The 15,784-nt window shown below is 42.0% G+C and overlaps 1 protein-coding gene across 1 annotated transcript in view; it reads left to right on the top strand.

Annotated features, from left to right (window-relative positions):
• Nucleotides 1–2,735, top strand: part of LOC128645316 (gap junction gamma-1 protein-like) — a 37,786-nt gene extending 35,051 nt beyond the window's left edge. Inside the window, exon 3 of the mRNA XM_053698218.1 lies at nt 2,706–2,735. Coding sequence (XP_053554193.1) covers nt 2,706–2,713 — 8 coding nt within the window. The 3' untranslated portion in view covers nt 2,714–2,735. The remainder of the gene's footprint in view (nt 1–2,705) is intronic.
• The last annotated feature ends 13,049 nt before the right edge of the window (nt 2,736–15,784 follow it).

Genomic DNA, 15,784 nt, shown 5'->3' with positions numbered 1-15,784 from the left:
TAAGATATGGCGTAAATATCTTTATTGGTGTGAATCCAAGGGCTACTCATGGAGTAGGGTTAGGATTCCCAGGATTTTGTCTTTTCTCCAAGAAGGATTGGAGAACGGGTTGTCCGTAAGTTACTTAAAGGGACAGATTTCTGCTTTATCTATTTTGTTACACAAGCGTCTGGCTGATGTTCTAGATGTACAATCTTTTTATCAGGCTCTGACTAGAATCAGGCCTGTATTTAGGCCAATTGCTCCTCCTTGGAGTTTGAAGTTAGTTCTTAATGTTCTTCAAGGGGTTCCGTTTGAACCTATGCATTCCATAGATATTACTGCTTGAAGAGTATCTGAGCTTTCGGCTTTACAATGTGATTCTCCTTATCTTATTTTCCATTCGGATAAGGTGGTGTTGCGAACCAAACCTGGTTTTCTTCCTAAGGTTGTTTCAAATAAAAATATTAATCAGGAAATTGTTGTTCCTTCCTTGTGTCCGAACCCTTCTTCTCCTTCGAAGGAGCATCTGTTACATAATTTGGATGTGGTCCGTGCTTTGAAGTTCTACTTACAGGCGACCAGGGATTTTCGTCAATCGTCTTCCTTGTTTGTATTTTTTTTTTTCAGGGAAACGTAGGGGTTAGGAAGCTACGGCTACCTCTTTCTTTTTGGCTGATGAGTATCATCCGTTTTGCATATGAGACTGCTGGACTGCAGCCTCCTGAACGAATTATGGCTCATTCCGCTAGGGCTGTGGCTTCCTCATGTGCATTAAAAAATGATGCTTCTGATTTGCAAAGCTGCAACTTTGTTGTCTCTTCACACTTTAACCAAATTTTCCAAATTTGATACCTTTGCCTCGGCTGAGGCTGTTTTTGGGAGGAAAGTCCTTCAAGCAGTGGTGCCTTCCGTTTAGGTCCCTCCCTTTTCATCCGTGTACTATAGTTTTGGCATTGTATCCCACAAGTAAGGATGAAATCTGTGGACTCATCGTATCTTTAAAAAGAAAAGGAAATTTATGCTTACCTGATAAATTTGTTTCTTTTTAGATACGATGAGTCCACGGCCCACCTTGTTTTTCTGAGACAGGTCATTATTTTTGTTAAACTTTAGTCACCTCTGCACCTTTGGCTTTTCCTTTCTCTTCCTAACTTCGGTTGAATGACTGGAGTGGGAAGGAAGGGAGGAACTATGTATACAGCTCTGTTGTGGTGCTATTTGCTTACTCCTGCTGACCAGGAGGCGATATCCCACAAGTAAGGATGAAATCCGTGGACTCATCGTATCTAAAAAGAAACAAATTTATCAGGTAAGCATAAATTTCCTTTTTCCTGTAGGGTAGGGTCCCTCCCTTCAACACCGCACTCCTGCCTTCCCTCCATCCGGCACCAATGGAGATCTGGCAGTCTGCCTTTATATGATAATTTAGCACTGATTCGTGCTCAGTCACCATATTAAGGCCGATACCTGCAGCCAAGAAACAGTGAGACTGCACGGGCTGACTGAAGGTTGGGCGTAGATCTGCGTTATGAGGTACAATGACGTAGATCTATGTCTGACATAAGGGGTTAGTGACATTCTAATGCGAAAGTTACATGCTTTGATTCATTAGTTTTCTTGCATTACTGACCCTACAATATAGTTAGTGATTTGCGGGGGGGGGGGGGGGTGTTTTTGTAGCTGGTGTTTTTTGGGGCTGCTGCTGCTTTCAATTGGCTAACAAGCTGTATCCTGCTCTGGAAGTATTAGCCATCTAGCTTCTGAATGGAACTTTACCTATGTGTTTAATCCTTTTGCTGGAGTAGTCCTATAGCTGTTTAGGGTCATTAAATGTATTGCATTAATGTTCCTTAATTGTATTGTTTTATATTATATTAGTATTTTGCACATGAACAAACGCATTTTGCATACAAAATTCACTCTGATGGGAATTAAGTTTCTAGTTTTAAAGGGACAACCAACTCAAAAAATGGTATTGTTTAAACCAGGGGTGTCCAAACTTTGCTCTCCAGAGGTTTTGGAACTACATTTCCGATGATGCTCAGCCAGCATTTTATCTAGCTGAGCATCATGGGAAATGTAGTTCCAAAACCTTTGGAGAGCAAAGTTTGGACACCCCTGGTTTAAACAGATAATCCCTTTATTACCCATTCCCCAGTTTTGCACAGCCACCATGGTTATAGTAATATACTTTTAACCTCTGTGATTACCTTGTATCTAAGCCTCTTCTGACAGCCCCCTGATCACGTGACATTTTATTATCTATTGACTTACTTTTTAATAAATAACTCCACGGGTGTGAGCACAATGTTATCTATATGGTCCACATGAACTATCAATCTCTTGTTGTAAAAAGCTAAAACAAAAGTGTTAAGAGGCTGGCGGCTTTATAACATTTAAACCTCAAAATTTCTACCTGTTTCTAAGTATATTAATATAACAATGTTGGTTGTGCAAAGCTGGGGAATGGGTAGTAAAGGCGTTATCTAACTTTTTAAACAATAACAATTTTAGTTTTGACTGTCGCTTTAAGCAGTAGGAGCCATAATTGTGCATTTTTCAAATGCCTGATTAACCATGTAATTGGAAGGAACATCTGCATCCTTTAACAAAATAAAGTTAGTAAAGAGTTAGGAGGAGCTGGGCTGGGCTGATCTGGTTGTATAATGCATTTGCCTGTATCTTTCTGTGGATATTAACTTTTTTTTTCTCTCTTCTTTTAGGCTTGTGATCTTCAGAGAACAGGGGTGGGTGGGTGGGGGAGGAAGGAAGGGGTAGTTCTGGGATTGGAAAATCCTGCATCTCAACTGGAATCAAGTTACCAGGAGTCCTGACCTCTCCGTGCAGGGAAGCAGCAGCCTGTAAAGTGAAGGGAAGTTAAGAAAAGGGAACTTTATTTGGGGAGGGTGAAGGGGTGAGGTTTATCAATGCCCCTCTGTTTGGTGGACAGATCACTAAAGCTGCATTTCATCTTGGAAACGGTTTATAAACATGCTCTTTATCTAGTTCCGTGCTGCCAGCTGGGTTAATAGCACTGCTTTACACAGGCTGGTGATGTTCCCATACCTCTGATTATAAGCTGAAGATTAGGTCCAGCCTTGAATTCTACTTATCAGTTTTTGGCCCCAGATGCTGCTGTAAACATTAATCACTTGTTGCAGACTGTGGATGATTGGCGCATAATCTAGCAAACGGTACAGTGTCCATTTAACCCTTTGACTCACAGAATGGGTTGTGATGCTTTTCAATTCTTGCAGGCAGCGGAAGGCTGTTAAGTAATAAAGCACCATTTTTGGAAGTAGACCTATTTTAAAAGTAATGAGCTATAGGGATAACTGGAAAACATGTATATATGAAATAATGGTACTCTTTAAGCAAGGATACGGTACTCTGGACACTAGTACAAGCTCTCTTCAACCACTGTTTGCAACGCCCATAAGCTGTTATAGGGTAAAAAGGGAATTGTTACTTGTTTTTATGTTCTAGGTTGGGATTGGTTAAAGTAGGAGAGGAGCTTTTTATTCTAAACTTGCTATGTCTGCTATCATTTGTTATATAAGAAAACAGGTCTGAGCCAACTCCTCACTTTGCAGGGAACGGGGACAACAAATTTTCCATTTTCTTTAAGGTTTTAAACATTCCGTTGTTGCCCCTTTTTCCACCTCTGAGGATATAGCCATTCAAGGCCTGAATTAAACCATTCCAGTTGGCACAGAGAGGCTTCTAAACTACGCATTCCGTAAATCTTCCACCCACTCTAATGCTAAAACTCACATTTATGGCTGGAGTGTTTTCTTGTAAATGCAAATATGATGAGCAGTAAATTAAAATTCTCATTTCCCTTTTCCTGTTTGGAAAGATTAGGGATCATTAGATGGATTTTCAGAATCTGTCCCTTCCAGTGCCTTTTTAACTTATAGTAGTCTTAATATTTGTACTGCACAGTGAAGATGACACAAGGGGATGTATTTCTATCCTATTGCTGGACACGCTTGAAATTTTTACAGTTCATCTCAAGGCCTCATCTGTTTTAATTATGGGGTGTTTGTGTTAAATGTTGGGGGTTGTATGTGTTTTTTTACTGTTTTTATGTTTCCTTTGTACTGGAACATTGTTCTTATATTTTCATTTTTTTATACATGAAAATTAAAAAGCTTTTGTTTTTATGCAGTGTGTTTTGATTGCATTTAATGTTTTAAAATATTAACTTGTTGCCTTCAAAGAGAGCTATTTGCACTTTTCCTATAGTGTGCCATGCGGTAAAACAGGGTTTATTCTTTTAGAGGAATCGTGCCTTTTTGTTATCTATAAGACATCCTGTTGAGGAGGCCTAAGGACAGGTTTGAAAACCCCTGCTATAGACTGATGCTTTTTAAATGGAGGCAGTATCCAGCCAAATGAAACTCCCCCATTTTTATTTTCACTGTTTTCAGTTGGGGTATTTGGAGTGGGGGAGATCCATTTCCGTGTAATGGTCAAATCTGGGCTCTGTTTTAATGAACACAGGGCCAGATTACAAGTGGAGCGCTAAATATCTTTATTTTCATTAATATTTTTTTAAATACCTTCTTACAAGCCAAATAAATAATAAAAAAACAAAAGCATTCAGATGCAAAAAAATATATTTTTCTCCGTTTTACTTGACCTAAAATTCCATGAGAAAATAGTTGCGTTTGTTTTGGGTTGTTTTTATTTTTTTATTTTTTTCAAATTTACTTTAGTGTGACAGTTTATAAATCTGGTTCTTGCCAGGGTGACACTTGCTCAAAGAGATTCTAAGCTTTTAGCATTTTTTTCTTATTTTTTTTTTTTTTTCTCCTTGAACATTAATTACCCAGGACATACTTGAAAACGAGAGAAATCTCAATGTATCCTTACTGGTAAAATATTTTATTAATAAATCATAATCTTTGAAATGTTTTGTCTGTTTTAATACTAGAACTCAAAATATCCTCCACATAACCGTAAGTATATTTTTATATAGTTCCATTTTTTAATAAAGTGATTCCTGGTCTGTCAGTCATATAAACATGCATTAGTTGTGCCACCATGTCACATGGATTTCAGACTCCCAGAGCAAAAATAAATATATGTATTGTAGAGATGCTAACAGCGTAAAACAAATGCCAGGGTGCTAAGAGGAAATCACAGGGTTAATTAAACAAAGCACTCACTGGTCTTATCAAGTATATCCAAACTTTTTATTCCACAGTGACGTTTTCTGTCAGCTATCCACATTTCAGGTGTCAAGAAACAGGAAGTCTACTTTCTCAGCCATCAGTCTGTTCACCCAGGAGTGTGGTCTTTGCATCAGCAGTTTTTTCAATCAGATGGTATCCAAGTGGAGTCTCCCAGAAATAGATCTGATAGCCTCTCAATAAGCTGAAGCTTATGCATGGTAGATGCATTGGTGAGTACATGGAAATTTCATCTGGCCTATCTGTTTCCTGTATTTGTTCTTCCAAGAATTATAGCCACAATCAAACAGAAGTCTGCCTCAGTCATTCTGATAGCTTGGCCCAGCAGAAAATGGTATGCAGACCTTATTCAAATGTCCAGTTCTCCTCCCTGGCTTCTTCTCCTCCCTGGCTTTGTGCTCCGCACCTCCTCTCCGTGCCGCCTTCACTCCGGATGAAGATAGAAGATGATGGATCCGTCTGGAAGAAGACCTCCACTGGATTTCAGGAGCAGTGAGTACCTATTTGAGGCTTAGGTTTAGGCTATTTTTTTTTTTTTTTTTTAGATAAGGGATTTCTCCAACATAGGTGTGTCCGGTCCACGGCGTCATCCTTACTTGTGGGATATTCTCCTCCCCAACAGGAAATGGCAAAGAGCCCAGCAAAGCTGGTCACATGATCCCTCCTAGGCTCCGCCTACCCCAGTCATTCTCTTTGCCGTTGTACAGGCAACATCTCCACGGAGATGGCTTAGAGTTTTTTAGTGTTTAACTGTAGTTTTTATTATTCAATCAAGAGTTTGTTATTTTGAAATAGTGCTGGTATGTACTATTTACTCAGAAACAGAAAAGAGATGAAGATTTCTGTTTGTATGAGGAAAATGATTTTAGCAACCGTAACTAAAATCCATGGCTGTTCCACACAGGACTGTTGAGAGCAATTAACTTCAGTTGGGGGAACAGTGTGCAGTCTCTTGCTGCTTGAGGTATGACACATTCTAACAAGACGATGTAATGCTGGAAGCTGTCATTTTCCCTATGGGATCCGGTAAGCCATGTTTATTACGATCGTAAATAAGGGCTTCACAAGGGCTTATTAAGACTGTAGACTTTTTCTGGGCTAAATCGATTCATTATTAACACATATTTAGCCTTGAGGAATCATTTTATCTGGGTATTTTGATATAATAATATCGGCAGGCACTGTATTAGACACCTTATTCCTTAGGGGCTTTCCCAAAGCATAAGCAGAGCCTCATTTTCGCGCCGGTGTGGCGCACTTGTTTTTGAGAGGCATGGCATGCAGTCGCATGTGAGAGGAGCTCTGATACTTAGAAAAGACTTTCTGAAGGCGTCATTTGGTATCGTATTCCCCTTTGGGCTTGGTTGGGTCTCAGCAAAGCAGATACCAGGGACTGTAAAGGGGTTAAAGTTTAAAACGGCTCCGGTTCCGTTATTTTAAGGGTTAAAGCTTCCAAATTTGGTGTGCAATACTTTTAAGGCTTTAAGACACTGTGGTGAAAATTTGGTGAATTTTGAACAATTCCTTCATGTTTTTTCGCAATTGCAGTAATAAAGTGTGTTCAGTTTAAAATTTAAAGTGACAGTAACGGTTTTATTTTAAAACGTTTTTGTACTTTGTTATCAAGTTTATGCCTGTTTAACATGTCTGAACTACCAGATAGACTGTGTTCTGAATGTGGGGAAGCCAGAATTCCTATTCATTTATATAAATGTGATTTATGTGATAATGACAATGATGCCCAAGATGATTCCTCAAGTGAGGGGAGTAAGCATGGTACTGCATCATTCCCTCCTTCGTCTACACGAGTCTTGCCCACTCAGGAGGCCCCTAGTACATCTAGCGCGCCAATACTCCTTACTATGCAACAACTAACGGCTGTAATGGATAATTCTGTTAAAAACATTTTAGCCAAAATGAACACTTGTCAGCGTAAGCGCGGCTGCTCTGTTTTAGATACTGAAGAGCATGACGACGCTGATATTAATATTTCTGAAGGGCCCCTAACCCAGTCTGATGGGGCCAGGGAGGTTTTGTCTGAGGGAGAAATTACTGATTCAGGGAACATTTCTCAACAGGCTGAACCTGATGTGATTGCATTTAAATTTAAGTTGGAACATCTCCGCATTCTGCTTAAGAGGAGGTATTATCCACTCTGGATGATTGTGACAAGTTGGTCATCCCAGAGAAACTATGTAAAATGGACAAGTTCCGAGAGGTGCCGGGGCTCCCAGAAGCTTTTCCTATACCCAAGCGGGTGGCGGACATTGTTAATAAAGAATGGGAAAGGCCCGGTATTCCTTTCGTCCCTCCCCCCATATTTAAAAAATTGTTTCCTATGGTCGACCCCAGAAAGGACTTATGGCAGACAGTCCCCAAGGTCGAGGGAGCGGTTTCCACTTTAAACAAACGCACCACTATACCCATAGAGGATAGTTGTGCTTTCAAAGATCCTATGGATAAAAAATTAGAAGGTTTGCTTAAAAAGATGTTTGTTCAGCAGGGTTACCTTCTACAACCAATTTCATGCATTGTCCCTGTCGCTACAGCCGCATGTTTCTGGTTCGATGAGCTGATAAAGGCGGTCGATAGTGATTCTCCTCCTTATGAGGAGATTATGGACAGAATCAATGCTCTCAAATTGGCTAATTCTTTCACCCTAGACGCCACTTTGCAATTGGCTAGGTTAGCGGCTAAGAATTCTGGGTTTGCTATTGTGGCGCGCAGAGCGCTTTGGTTGAAATCTTGGTCGGCTGATGCGTCTTCCAAGAACAAGCTACTTAACATTCCTTTCAAGGGGAAAACGCTGTTTGGCCCTGACTTGAAAGAGATTATCTCTGATATCACTGGGGGTAAGGGCCACGCCCTTCCTCAGGATCGGCCTTTCAAGGCAAAAAATAAACCTAATTTTCGTCCCTTTCGTAGAAACGGACCAGCCCAAGGTGCTACGTCCTCTAAGCAAGAGGGTAATACTTCTCAAGCCAAGCCAGCTTGGAGACCAATGCAAGGCTGGAACAAGGGAAAGCAGGCCAAGAAACCTACCACTGCTACCAAGACTGCATGAAATGTTGGCCCCCGATCCGGGACCGGATCTGGTGGGGGGCAGACTCTCTCTCTTCGCTCAGGCTTGGGCAAGAGATGTTCTGGATCCTTGGGCGCTAGAAATAGTCTCCCAAGGTTATCTTCTGGAATTCAAGGGACTTCCCCCAAGGGGGAGGTTCCACAGGTCTCAGTTGTCTTCAGACCACATAAAAAGACAGGCATTCTTACATTGTGTAGAAGACCTGTTAAAAATGGGAGTGATTCATCCTGTTCCATTAAGAGAACAAGGGATGGGGTTCTACTCCAATCTGTTCATAGTTCCCAAAAAAGAGGGAACGTTCAGACCAATCTTAGATCTCAAGATCTTAAACAAGTTTCTCAAGGTTCCATCGTTCAAGATGGAAACCATTCGAACTATTCTTCCTTCCATCCAGGAAGGTCAGTTCATGACCACGGTGGATTTAAAGGATGCGTATCTACATATTCCTATCCACAAGGAACATCATCGGTTCCTAAGGTTCGCATTCCTGGACAAACATTACCAGTTCGTGGCGCTTCCTTTCGGATTAGCCACTGCTCCAAGGATTTTCACAAAGGTACTAGGGTCCCTTCTAGCTGTGCTAAGACCAAGGGGCATTGCTGTAGTACCTTACTTGGACGACATTCTGATTCAAGCGTCGTCCCTTCCTCAAGCGAAGGCTCACACGGACATTGTCCTGGCCTTTCTCAGATCTCACGGATGGAAAGTGAACGTGGAAAAGAGTTCTCTATCCCCGTCAACAAGGGTTCCCTTCTTGGGAACAATAATAGACTCCTTAGAAATGAGGATTTTTCTAACAGAGGCCAGAAAAACAAAACTTCTAGACTCTTGTCGGATACTTCATTCCGTTCCTCTTCCTTCCATAGCTCAGTGCATGGAAGTGATCGGGTTGATGGTAGCGGCAATGGACATAGTTCCTTTTGCGCGCATTCATCTAAGACCATTACAACTGTGCATGCTCAGTCAGTGGAATGGGGACTATACAGACTTGTCTCCGAAGATACAAGTAAATCAGAGGACCAGAGACTCACTCCGTTGGTGGCTGTCCCTGGACAACCTGTCACAAGGGATGACATTCCGCAGACCAGAGTGGGTCATTGTCACGACCGACGCCAGTCTGATGGGCTGGGGCGCGGTCTGGGGATCCCTGAAAGCTCAGGGTCTTTGGTCTCGGGAAGAATCTCTTCTACCGATAAATATTCTGGAACTGAGAGCGATATTCAATGCTCTCAAGGCTTGGCCTCAGCTAGCGAGGGCCAAGTTCATACGGTTTCAATCAGACAACATGACAACTGTTGCGTACATCAACCATCAGGGGGGAACAAGGAGTTCCCTAGCGATGGAAGAAGTGACCAAAATCATTCTATGGGCGGAGTCTCACTCCTGCCACCTGTCTGCTATCCACATCCCAGGAGTGGAAAATTGGGAAGCGGATTTTCTGAGTCGTCAGACATTGCATCCGGGGGAGTGGGAACTCCATCCGGAAATCTTTGCCCAAGTCACTCAGCTGTGGGGCATTCCAGACATGGATCTGATGGCCTCTCGTCAGAACTTCAAAGTTCCTTGCTACGGGTCCAGATCCAGGGATCCCAAGGCGGCTCTAGTGGATGCACTAGTAGCACCTTGGACCTTCAAACTAGCTTATGTGTTCCCGCCGTTTCCTCTCATCCCCAGGCTGGTAGCCAGGATCAATCAGGAGAGGGCGTCGGTGATCTTAATAGCTCCTGCGTGGCCACGCAGGACTTGGTATGCAGATCTGGTGAATATGTCATCGGCTCCACCTTGGAAGCTACCTTTGAGACGAGACCTTCTTGTTCAGGGTCCGTTCGAACATCCGAATCTGGTTTCACTCCAGCTGACTGCTTGGAGATTGAACGCTTGATTTTATCGAAGCGAGGGTTCTCAGATTCTGTTATCGATACTCTTGTTCAGGCCAGAAAGCCTGTAACTAGAAAGATTTACCACAAAATTTGGAAAAAATATATCTGTTGGTGTGAATCTAAAGGATTCCCTTGGGACAAGGTTAAGATTCCTAGGATTCTATCCTTCCTTCAAGAAGGATTGGAAAAAGGATTATCTGCAAGTTCCCTGAAGGGACAGATTTCTGCCTTGTCGGTGTTACTTCACAAAAAACTGGCTGCTGTGCCAGATGTTCAAGCCTTTGTTCAGGCTCTGGTTAGAATTAAGCCTGTTTACAAACCTTTGACTCCTCCTTGGAGTCTCAATTTAGTTCTTTCAGTTCTTCAGGGGGTTCCGTTTGAACCCTTGCATTCCGTTGATATTAAGTTATTATCTTGGAAAGTCTTGTTTTTAGTTGCAATTTCTTCTGCCAGAAGAGTTTCAGAATTATCTGCTCTGCAGTGTTCTCCTCCTTATCTGGTGTTCCATGCAGATAAGGTGGTTTTACGTACTAAACCTGGTTTTCTTCCAAAAGTTGTTTCTAACAAAAACATTAACCAGGAGATTATCGTACCTTCTCTGTGTCCGAAACCAGTTTCAAAGAAGGAACGTTTGTTGCACAATTTGGATGTTGTTCGCGCTCTAAAATTCTATTTAGATGCTACAAAGGATTTTAGACAAACATCTTCCTTGTTTGTTGTTTATTCCGGTAAAAGGAGAGGTCAAAAAGCAACTTCTACCTCTCTCTCTTTTTGGATTAAAAGCATCATCAGATTGGCTTACGAGACTGCCGGACGGCAGCCTCCCGAAAGAATCACAGCTCATTCCACTAGGGCTGTGGCTTCCACATGGGCCTTCAAGAACGAGGCTTCTGTTGATCAGATATGTAGGGCAGCGACTTGGTCTTCACTGGACACTTTTACCAAATTTTACAAGTTTGATACTTTTGCTTCTTCTGAGGCTATTTTTGGGAGAAAGGTTTTGCAAGCCGTGGTGCCTTCCATTTAGGTGACCTGATTTGCTCCCTCCCTTCATCCGTGTCCTAAAGCTTTGGTATTGGTTCCCACAAGTAAGGATGACGCCGTGGACCGGACACACCTATGTTGGAGAAAACAGAATTTATGTTTACCTGATAAATTACTTTCTCCAACGGTGTGTCCGGTCCACGGCCCGCCCTGGTTTTTTAATCAGGTCTGATAATTTATTTTCTTTAACTACAGTCACCACGGTACCATATGGTTTCTCCTATGCAAATATTCCTCCTTAACGTCGGTCGAATGACTGGGGTAGGCGGAGCCTAGGAGGGATCATGTGACCAGCTTTGCTGGGCTCTTTGCCATTTCCTGTTGGGGAGGAGAATATCCCACAAGTAAGGATGACGCCGTGGACCGGACACACCGTTGGAGAAAGTAATTTATCAGGTAAACATAAATTCTGTTTTTTTGGGCTTGAAAAAGAGCCAATGGGTAGTTTAGTTTTTTTAGTGTTTGTTTTATTTTGGTGGGTGGACTTTGTATTTTTTTTTTTTTTTTTTTTTTAGGGGTAAAATAGCTGTTTAACTTAGGGCAATGCCCTACAAAAGGCCATTTTAAGGGCGATTGGTTGTTTTTATTTTGGGGGTGCTTTTTTTTTACTTTCATCGTGACTAGGTATAATTTTATTTTTGATTAATTTGTTTATTTTTTTTCTGTAATGTTCGAATTTTTTTTTTTGTAATTTAATGTTAGTTTCTTTTAATTGTAATTTAGTTGTAATTGGGGTTAATTTCTCCAACATAGGTGTGTCCGGTCCACGGCGTCATCCTTACTTGTGGGATATTCTCTTCCCCAACAGGAAATGGCAAAGAGCCCAGCAAAGCTGGTCATATGATCCCTCCTAGGCTCCGCCTACCCCAGTCATTCTCTTTGCCGTTGCACAGGCAACATCTCCACGGAGATGGCTAAGAGTTTTTTAGTGTTTAAATGTAGTTTTTATTCTTCAATCAAGTGTTTGTTATTTTAAAATAGTGCTGGTATGTACTATTTACTCTGAAACAGAAAAGAGAAGAAGATTTCTGTTTGTGAGAGGAAGATGATTTTAGCAAACGTTACTAAAATCGATTGCTGTTTCCACACAGGACTGTTGAGATGAAGTAACTTCAGTTGGGGGAAGCAGTTGGCAGACTTTTCTGCCTGAGGTGTATGATGGCCACATTTCTAACACGACTTGGTAATGCTGGAAGGTTGTCATTTTCCCTATGGGGACCGGTAAGCCATTTTCTTAGTTTAAGTATAAGAATAAAGGCTTTATAAGGGCTTAAAAAACTGGTAGACATTTTTCTGGGCTAAAACGATTACTTGCTAAGCATATTTGACAGATTATAGCGCTTTATAGTTATTATAATCTTGGGGATTGTTGTTAAAAAAACGGCAGGCACTGTATGGACACCTTTTTCAGATTGGGGCCTTCTCTAGTCATAGGCAGAGCCTCATTTTCGCGCCACTAATGCGCAGTTGTTTTTGGAAGGCAAGGCATGCAGATGCATGTGTGAGGAGCTAAGATCCACTGAAAAAGCTTATAGAAGGCGTCATTTGGTATCGTATTCCCCTCTGGGCTTGGTTGGGTCTCAGCAAAGCAGATTCCTGGGACTGTATAGAGGTTAAATGTAAAAACGGCTCCGGTTCCGTTATTTTAAGGGTTAAAGCTTTCAAATTTGGTGTGCAATACTTTTAAGGCTTTAAGACACTGTGGTGAAATTTTGGTGAATTTTGAACAATTGCTTCATACTTTTTCGCATATTCAGTAATAAAGTGTGTTCTGTTTAAAATTTAAAGTGACAGTAACGGTTTTATTTTAAAACGTTTTTTGTGCTTTGTTGACAAGTTTAAGCCTGTTTAACATGTCTGAACCATCAGATAAACGATGTTCTATATGTATGAAAGCCAATGTGTCTCCCCATTTAAATATATGTGATAATTGTGACATGGTGTCCAAACAAAGTAGGGACAATGATGCCACAGATAATAGTGCCCAAGATGATTCTTCAGATGAGGGGAGTAAGCATGGTACTGCATCACCCCCTTCTGTGTCTACACCAGTTTTGCCCACACAAGAGGCCCCTAGTACATCTAGTGCGCCAATACTTATTACTATGCAACAATTAACGGCTGTTATGGATAATTCTATTGCAAATATTTTATCTAAAATGCCTACTTATCAGAGAAAGCGCGATTGCTCTGTTTTAAACACTGAAGAGCAAGAGGACGCTGATGATAACGCTTCTGACATACCCTCACACCAATCTGAAGGGGCCAGGAGGGAGGTTTTCTCTGAGGGAGAAATTTCAGATTCAGGAAAAATTTCTCAACAAGCTGAACCTGATGTTGTAACATTTAAATTTAAATTAGAACATCTCCGCGCACTGCTTAAGGAGGTATTATCTACTCTGGATGATTGTGACAATTTGGTCATTCCAGAGAAATTATGTAAGATGGACAAGTTCCTAGAGGTTCCGGTGCCCCCCGATGTTTTTCCTATACCCAAGCGGGTGGCGGACATAGTAAACAAGGAATGGGAAAGGCCCGGCATACCTTTTGTGCCTCCCCCTATATTTAAGAAATTATTTCCTATAGTCGACCCCAGAAAGGACTTATGGCAGACAGTCCCTAAGGTCGAGGGGGCGGTCTCTACTCTAAACAAACGCACTACTATTCCCATAGAAGATAGTTGTGCTTTTAAAGATCCTATGGATAAAAAATTAGAGGGTTTGCTTAAAAAAGTTTGTTCAGCAAGGTTACCTTCTTCAACCAATTTCATGCATTGTTCCTGTCACTACGGCAGCGTGTTTCTGGTTCGAAGAACTAGAAAAGTCGCTCAATAAAGAATCTTCGTATGAGGAGGTTATGGACAGAGTTCATGCACTTAAATTGGCTAACTCTTTTTTATTCTAGATGCCGCTTTGCAATTAGCGAGATTAGCGGCGAAAAATTCAGGGTTTGCTATCGTGGCGCGCAGAGCGCTCTGGTTAAAGTCTTGGTCAGCGGATGTGTCTTCCAAGACAAAATTGCTTAACATCCCTTTCAAGGGCAAAACACTGTTTGGTCCTGATTTGAAAGAGATTATTTCAGACATTACCGGAGGAAAGGGCCACGCCCTTCCTCAGGATAGGTCTTTTAAGGCTAGAAATAAGCCTAATTTTCGTCCCTTTTGCAGAAACGGACCAGCCTCTACTTCTGCATCCTCTAAGCAAGAGGGTAATACTTCTCAACCCAAACCAGCCTGGAGACTGATGCAAGGCTGGAACAAGGGTAAGCAGGCCAAGAAGCCTGCCACTGCTACCAAAACAGCATGAAGGGATGGCCCCCGATCCGGGACCGGATCTGGTGGGGGGCAGACTTTCTCTCTTTGCTCAGGCCTGGGCAAGAGATGTTCAGGATCCTTGGGCGCTAGAAATAGTTTCTCAAGGTTATCTCCTGGAATTCAAGGAACTACCCCCAAGGGGAAGGTTCCACAGGTCTCAATTAGCTTCAAACCAAATAAAAAGACAGGCATTCTTACATTGTGTAGAAGACCTGTTAAGGATGGGAGTAATTCATCCAGTTCCAATAAGAGAACAAGGGATGGGGTTTTACTCCAACCTGTTCATAGTTCCCAAAAAAGAGGGAACATTCAGACCTATTCTAGATCTCAAGATCCTAAACAAATTTCTCAGGGTTCCATCGTTCAAGATGGAAACCATTCGAACGATCCTTCCTACCATCCAGGAAGGTCAATTTATGACCACGGTGGATTTAAAGGATGCGTACCTCCATATTCCTATCCACAAGGAACATCATCAGTTCCTAAGGTTCGCTTTTCTGGACAAGCATTACCAGTTTGTGGCACTTCCATTCGGATTAGCCACTGCTCCGAGAATTTTCACAAAGGTACTAGGGTCCCTTCTAGCGGTTCTAAGACCAAGGGGCATTGCAGTAGTACCGTACTTGGACGACATCCTGATTCAAGCGTCGTCTCTGTCAAAAGCAAGGGCTCATACGGACATCGTCCTAGCCTTTCTCAGATCTCACGGATGGAAAGTAAACATAGAAAAGAGTTCTCTTTCCCCGTCAACAAGAGTTCCCTTCTTGGGAACAATAATAGACTCCTTAGAAATGAGGATTTTTCTGACAGAGATCAGAAAATCAAAACTTCTAAGCTCTTGTCAAGTTCTTCATTCTGTTCTTCGTCCTTCCATAGCGCAGTGCATGGAAGTAGTAGGGTTGATGGTTGCAGCAATGGACATAGTTCCTTTTGCACGAATTCATCTCAGACCATTACAACTGTGCATGCTCAGACAGTGGAATGGGGATTATACAGACTTGTCTCCGACGATTCAAGTAGATCAAAGGACCAGAGATTCACTCCGTTGGTGGCTAATCCTGGACAACCTGTCACAGGGAATGAGCTTCCGCAGACCAGAGTGGGTCATTGTCACGACCGACGCCAGTCTGGTGGGCTGGGGCGCGGTCTGGGAACCCCTGAAAGCTCAGGGTCTATGGTCTCGGGAAGAATCTCTTCTCCCGATAAACATTCTGGAACTGAGAGCGATATTCAATGCTCTCAAAGCTTGGCCTCATCTAGCGAAGGCCACATTCATAAGGTTTCA

Source organism: Bombina bombina, chromosome 1, assembly GCF_027579735.1.
Source record: "Bombina bombina isolate aBomBom1 chromosome 1, aBomBom1.pri, whole genome shotgun sequence".
Classification (NCBI taxonomy): domain Eukaryota; kingdom Metazoa; phylum Chordata; class Amphibia; order Anura; family Bombinatoridae; genus Bombina; species Bombina bombina.
This window is presented reverse-complemented; position numbering and strand designations above follow the sequence as displayed.